General features: G+C 51.2%; 1 protein-coding gene across 1 annotated transcript in view; it reads left to right on the forward strand.

Annotated features, from left to right (window-relative positions):
- The window catches only part of Ackr2 (atypical chemokine receptor 2), an 11,974-nt gene extending 5,340 nt beyond the window's left edge, over nt 1-6,634 (forward strand). Inside the window, exons 2-3 of the mRNA XM_029543502.1 lie at nt 2,742-2,958; nt 4,565-6,634. Coding sequence (XP_029399362.1) covers nt 4,575-5,720 — 1,146 coding nt within the window. The 5' untranslated portion in view covers nt 2,742-2,958; nt 4,565-4,574 and the 3' untranslated portion in view covers nt 5,721-6,634. The remainder of the gene's footprint in view (nt 1-2,741; nt 2,959-4,564) is intronic.
- The last annotated feature ends 309 nt before the right edge of the window (nt 6,635-6,943 follow it).

Consider the following 6,943-nt stretch of genomic DNA (forward strand, 5'->3'; position numbering starts at 1 on the left):
AAAAAAAAAAAAAGGTCTAAATGGAGAAGCCAGATGAGTGTAGGGGAAGTGAGAATGGCCAGCGCAGGGCCCTTCTTGCAAGTTACAGGACTGCACAGGGCCCAGGAAGGCACGTGCCATCCATCCATGGTGTGCACAGGTACACGGGTGCTGACTCACCTGGTAGGTGTTGATGGAAGTGTTGGTAGAGGCCTGTTGCTTCAGAGGACCTGGAAAGTTTCCCAGAGTGTCTAAGGGGAGGGAGACCTTCAGAAGTGGCTTGGACCAGACTAAAGCTGCTGACTCTGATTTTGATCTAAAAACATCTGTTAGGTTGTGTATTTGCTAAAGCAAAAGTCAGGGACGTTAACAAATTAGGTCAAAATCAAGGCCAGGGCTGGAGGTGCAGAGAGCAGCTAGGGTGTGCAGTTGTTATTGGCATCCTGATTGACAAGCTCTGAGCCTCAGAAGGGTTCTCTTCCTCCGTACCCCTCCTCAGCTCAACTCATGACAACAGCCCAGGGATGGGAGGTGCTCAGGGCCGGGAGAGGCCATTTGCACAGGAGAGGAACAGGCACTACCCCCCTACCACAAGGCAGGTACAGAGCCACCTTTGAGACTGGCCAGGAGATAGCTGGGTCCTAGAGAAAACTTCCTGGGCATGCATGCGACTTCCCCAACATCTGGTCCCCATTCTATTAGTTGGAGCCCAAGGGTGGGGCAGAGGCTGACTGGGAGGGAGTTCCCCAGCATTCCATGGGAGGAGGAATACTCCCAGACCAGTTTATTTTATCCAACCTCATAGATGCTCAAAGAGTCCCACGTGGGCCTCCTGAGCCAACAGCTCTTTCAAAAGCCTTCTTACAAAGTAAAAACAATCCTTGTATCAGGAAAGACCAGGGAAGACATCGCAACATTTGTGAGAAAGGTAAAAGGCACATAAGCCTCACAGACCTGGAGTCATGCCAGGCCTGAGAGCTGAGGCAGGAGGATCGATGCAACAGTCAACCTCTTATGAAGTGAGATTCCCATCCATTAAAAGCATAAATAAATATGCAAACTGGTGGCACTGGTTGAACTGGAGAACAGGAAATAAAATACAGAAGTTCAGGAGGAACTGGTGTGTGTTTTGAACCTTATGATGTATCACCATCACTAGCCCACAGGCCCTTCTGTAGTGGCTCAACATAACTCTTTTTTTTTCGAGACAGCGTTTCTCTGTATAGACCTGGCTGTCCTGGAACTCACTTTGTAGACCAGGCTTGCCTTGAACTCAGAAATCCGCCTGCCTCTGCCTCCCGAGTGCTAGGATTAAAGGTGTGTGCCACTATGGCCCGGCTCAACATAATTCTTGTTGGACCACATTTTTGTCTCTTTTCCTCTCTCTTCCCCAAAAGTCCTCCTCACTGGTGAACAATGCAATGTGTTGAACATAAAGGTCCCTACCCTTGGGTTCTAACTGGGAATAAAGTTAGTCCTATATCCTTGACCGAAGAGCCATCTTCCTCTATGAAGGAGGGTCACCCTCTTAACTAAGCATGCCGCTTTGTGAGAGGCAACACGGGGCAGGGAGTAAGGAAACAGCTCACCCCAGTGCGCTCTCTCTTTGTGTGTGTGTGTGTGTGTGTGTGTGCGTGTATAACTCAGTACAGAACTGAGCGCAACCTTTTTGCATGATTCATGCTACAGCTGATGCTGTTTTCACGTTTCAGTGTATAGCATGTTTCATAGGTATGTGAGGAAGCTTTCAAGATGAGACATCAAAAGCACAGGCCAAAAATAGAGAGGGGATGGGGATAGGATTATATCACACATTGCAGAGGAAAGATTCATCAGAACCCCACAGGGATCCTACAGGGTATCAGAAATTATTTACGAACTATTGATCTGATGAGGGGTTAATGCAGGAGTGTATATAAAGGCCTTAAGCCATTACCTGCCCCCTGCCAACCCATCTTGTTTTAAAATGAGCAAATGATTAGCTGGGCACAGTAGCACATGCCTGCAATCTCAGTGGTTGGGGGATGCAGGAGGAGATCAGGTCACCCTCTGCTATGTAGCAAGCTCAAAGTCAAAACAAATGAAAGCAAACAGAGCAATGCAGGCAAAAGGCAAGAGGGTGAAGACATGTCTCAGAAGAAGACACTGTGGTCAGTAGTACACCCAACCGCAGCCCCCAAACGTTAACACTGGTAACCCCCAGCGAAATGCAAATACAAACCACCGCATGGCATCACTCCACGCTGGTAAGAGTGACTAATATCAAAAAGACAGAAGGCAGGGAGCCAAAGCCAGTTCAAAGCAAGCCTGGTCTACACGGCTAGTTCTAGGCCATCCAAACAAAACCAAAACAACAACAGCAGAAAACCCTTTGGCCATGATGCACAGAAAGGAGAGGCGTGTGTGCTGCCAGAAACAAATGAACGTAGCCACATCATGCTTTGAGTCTGGCCAAAAGGCCCAGGAAAAATGCTCCACTACCAAGACAAGCAATATGCAGATTCTCAATACAACTTCAGAATAGAACCACCCACAAGAGATATGCATATGCACGCTCTAAAAGGCAGGCCTCATAGGAGTTGTGGGATGAGCAACTGTGGAAGGTGTGAGAGAGACTGGTGGACGGGGGTCGGGGGTGGGGTGGAGGGTGGAGAATGGTGTGGGGGGGTGAGGACAGAGTCAGCAGAGGAAGAGGTGCTGGGGGTGCTGCTTGGCGCAGTGACTGCACATAATCATGCATCTGTGTATTATATTTTTAAAAGCTTGAAGACAGATTCTCGTTAGAGTTGGTGAGAAGCACCCTCCCACAGCTCTGCAAGGGAGAAGTCAGGGTAGCAAGGAGAGAGAATTCTGTGAAGCAAAGCAGCAGGGGAACCGGAAGAAAAGGGAGCAGAGAAACCTACAAGCCAGCAATCCGCAGCTAACCAGCTAAGCCCAGCTCTCTAGCTGGGGGCAGAGACCAGATACCGCAAGCATCAGGTAAGCCCAGATGTGACCAAGCCCAGGTGCTGACACCTACCCTACAAATTGAAAATCTTTATTCCAGCTGGCTGGGACTACGCACAGGAAAATGGGACCCAAGTGTAGCACTGAATGTCCAAGGCAAGGGGTATTTGAAGGCGAAACCCCCACATCCTGACATCTTACTTTGTAGTAAAAACTATCTATTATCCCGGCCCAGGGCTTCTTCCCTACCTTAGGCCATTAATGTTCCTGGATGAAAAACACACACAGCCTTTATATTTTTAATATGCCTTAGGCAGCACAATAGCTAGGCAGCTGTCTATCCTCCATGCTGTTAGAATCTACTTTCGATAACCCCAAGTTGTCTCTAACTATTTACTGTGTTTCGTCTGGGCTGCACTTAACCCCTCTGGGCTGTTCTCTTGGCCTTCAGCCCGTGGTGGCCATCGTTCTCCCTCCTGCACATTCTTCTTTCTCCTTTTTTTCAGCTCTCCTTTTCCCTCTTGCTGGTCCTTTCTCTCCAAGCCCGTGAAACCCCACCGTCACCTATGTCTCTTCTGCCCAGCTCATTGGCTATTGACATCTTTATTCACCAATCAGAATTAACTGAGGGGCAGGGTCCCAGGGGCTATGTGCAGATGCCAGATCTTGGGGGGGGGGTGCTGAACTTAGCATTACAATAGACAGTAAAAGACAAATCCTCAACCCACTTGGCCGCTGCAGGAGTTGGGTCTGGGAGAGGAGCTTTTAGTCAGTGAGCAGTTTAACAGAAGGTAAGATGAGCTATCTGGGGTGAGGGGAGACCAGGCCTGTCATAAACTGTTTCTGCCTGCCTCTGATCCAGAGGAGACTGGTGGTCTCTTGGGGCCAAGCTTGAAGGCACGGGACTGAGCTGATGGTCCCACTCTAACTCTGAACCCAATGGCGTCTGCCCTGCTCTCAGAGCAGAGACATTCTGGGGCTAGCTTCGGTTTGGTCATTAGCTACACCCCTGGACACATGTACTGGAAACTCCCGTGCCAACCATGCCACCCCACAGGCCATTGAAACCCAGTAGGTGACAATGGCCAGGTCCTGGCCACCCCATGTCTACATGCTGGCAATCCTGAGCCCACATGTTAACAGTCTCTGGCAAGGTGACAGCCCTGGTCAGACAATGCTGCTCTTAACCTGCCCCGTGAGTGTGGAGTCCACCTGCACTACACCTCACTACACTGTGTGTGCTGAGGGACCTCTCACATTAGGCATTTAGGAAAGTATCAACTTAAGGAAGGATGGGTTATTCTGGCTCAGGTGTTCATGGGGATATTGTCTTTCATGGTTTAGGTTCCTTTCTTTAATCTCTGTGTCTGTGTGTGTTTAAACATTCGTGTATGTGAGCATGGGAACATGCATGTGGACAGCTCGTGTCTCAGTTTCTTCTTTGCTAGCACAGGTCAGCTGGCCTGTGAGCCACTGATGCTTCTGCCTCTGCCTCCGCCTTGTAGGAGTTCCGGGATTACAGATGTGCCATCTGCCTTTGGCTTTGCATGACTTCTGAGGATGCTCGTACAGCTGGCGCTCCTCTGCCCGCTGAGCCATCTCCTCAGACCCTCACTGCAGCAGCTTTTGTTTTCTGCAGAGCTCAAGACATGCCCACCACCGCTTCCCCGCTGCCTCTCACCACCGTCGGTTCCGAGAACAGCAGCTCCATCTACGACTACGACTACTTAGATGATGTGACCATCTTGGTTTGCAGGAAGGATGAGGTCCTGTCCTTTGGAAGAGTCTTTCTGCCGGTCGTCTACAGCCTGATCTTCGTGCTGGGTTTGGCCGGCAACCTCCTCCTCCTGGTGGTGTTGCTACACTCTGTGCCTCGAAGACGGGTGATTGAGCTTTACCTGCTGAACCTGGCTGTCTCCAACCTCTTGTTTGTAGTGACTATGCCCTTCTGGGCCATCTCTGTGGCCCGGCATTGGGTTTTTGGCAGTTTCTTGTGCAAGGTGATAAGCACTCTCTACTCTATTAACTTTTACTGCGGTATCTTCTTCATCACCTGCATGAGCCTGGACAAATACCTGGAGATTGTCCACGCTCAGCCCCTCCACAGACCGAAGGCCCGGTTCAGGAACCTGCTTCTCATTGTCATGGTGTGGCTCACGGCCCTGGCCATCTCTGTCCCGGAAATGGTCTTTGTGCAGGTCCACCAGACCTTAGATGGTGTGTGGCACTGCTATGCGGATTTTGGCGGACATGCGACCATTTGGAAGCTGTACCTGCGCTTCCAGCTGAACCTTCTGGGGTTTCTCCTCCCACTCTTGGCCATGATCTTCTTTTACTCCCGCATCGGTTGCGTTCTGGTCAGGCTGAGGCCACCGGGCCAGGGCCGGGCTCTGAGGATGGCCGCGGCCCTGGTGATAGTCTTCTTCATGCTGTGGTTCCCGTATAACCTCACCTTGTTTCTGCACTCGCTGCTGGACCTGCATGTCTTTGGGAGCTGTGAGCTCAGCCACCGTCTGGATTATGCCTTGCAGGTGACAGAGAGCCTGGCCTTCTCCCACTGCTGCTTCACCCCGGTCCTCTACGCCTTCTCCAGTCGCCGCTTCCGCCAGTACCTGAAGGCGTTTCTGTCTGTGGTGTTGAGAGGACACCAGGCACCTGGCACCACCCACGCCCCTCCCTCTAGCCATTCTGAGAGCAGCAGGGTTACTGCCCAGGAAGATGTGGTCAGCATGAATGACCTTGGGGAGAGGCAGTCTGAGGACTCCCTTAACAAGGGGGAGATGGGGAATACTTAGGCCCGAGTGATCAGCTGCAGTCTGGAAACAGCACCGCTCTCTCTGAGGGACAGCGTGACTGTGCTGTTTGCCCCAGTGGTTCCCAACCACCAGCAGGCCTTACTCACTACAGTCTCTTCCTCCTTCTGCTTCCCGAACCCCATCCTCTCTGCTGAACCACTGTAGCTCTTCACTGATCTCCCTCTGCTTCCACCCTGGCGCGTCTGTGGCTTCCTGGCCCCCAGAAGCCAATGAGGTCGCTCCACTCTTAGCCTTCACACCTTCAAGGGCTATGTGATCAGTCTGTGACTTCATCTCCACTGTACTCCCTCCTAGTGTTTAGGTTCAGGGCACACTGGCTTCCACTCGTTTCTGAAGCATTCCAGGTTCATTCCAGTAGAGAGAGTTCAGCTATGCCATCTCTCTGGACATCTTCTTCACCAGCCTTTCTCCTTGGGAAGAGTTTGGCTCATTCCTTCACTTCCTGGAGTAGCTCAGATCTCACCTTGTTGGTGAGGGAGGAGGCCCTGTGCCCACCCTGTTCAATGCCCCGTCTACATACCTGATGCTCATGCGCTTCTGCACGCACTGTTTTCACTCTGTACAGGGATTCCTCCCGTCGTGCTCCCTGCAGACTGCCTCGAGCCCACCCACGCAGGTGAGCTGCAGAGTAAGGCTCACAGTGAACCGCTCGCTGCTCTCTCTCCTCAGGCTCCTACCACAGAAGCTTGTGTATGGAAGGCCTTTGGAAAGTTGCTGTGGAGTGAGAGTGAGCACCATGCATTTCTGGGGACAGCCACAGGTTCCCCATCCTCCAGGGCCCCTTTCTCTGTAGCTGAGACAGGAGGATACTTCCTGCCCTTGTGTGCAGTCTAGCCAGTGAATGGTCCAGAGGTGCAAATCCTGCAGGAGGAGGGTGGGGACCATCTCAGCTCTGGTCTTGGGGACTGTCAGTCAAGTTCAAAGCTTTAGACTTTACAAAACACACACCAGTGAGCAGGCATCCCCTTAACACATTCTGCTGAGAATACTGGTTATCCACATGTAGAAGATTAAAACTAGATTCCTGGGCTGGAGAGATGGCTCAGTGGTTAAGAGCACTGACTGCTCTACCAAAGGTCCTGAGTTCAAATCCCAGCAACCACATGGTGGCTCACAAGCACCCATGAGATCTGACACCCTCTTTTGGTATGTCTGAAGTCAGCTACAGTGTACTTAAGTAAAATAATAAATAAATCTTAAAA

Source organism: Mus pahari, chromosome 10 (genome assembly GCF_900095145.1).
Source record: "Mus pahari chromosome 10, PAHARI_EIJ_v1.1, whole genome shotgun sequence".
Lineage (NCBI taxonomy): Eukaryota > Metazoa > Chordata > Mammalia > Rodentia > Muridae > Mus > Mus pahari.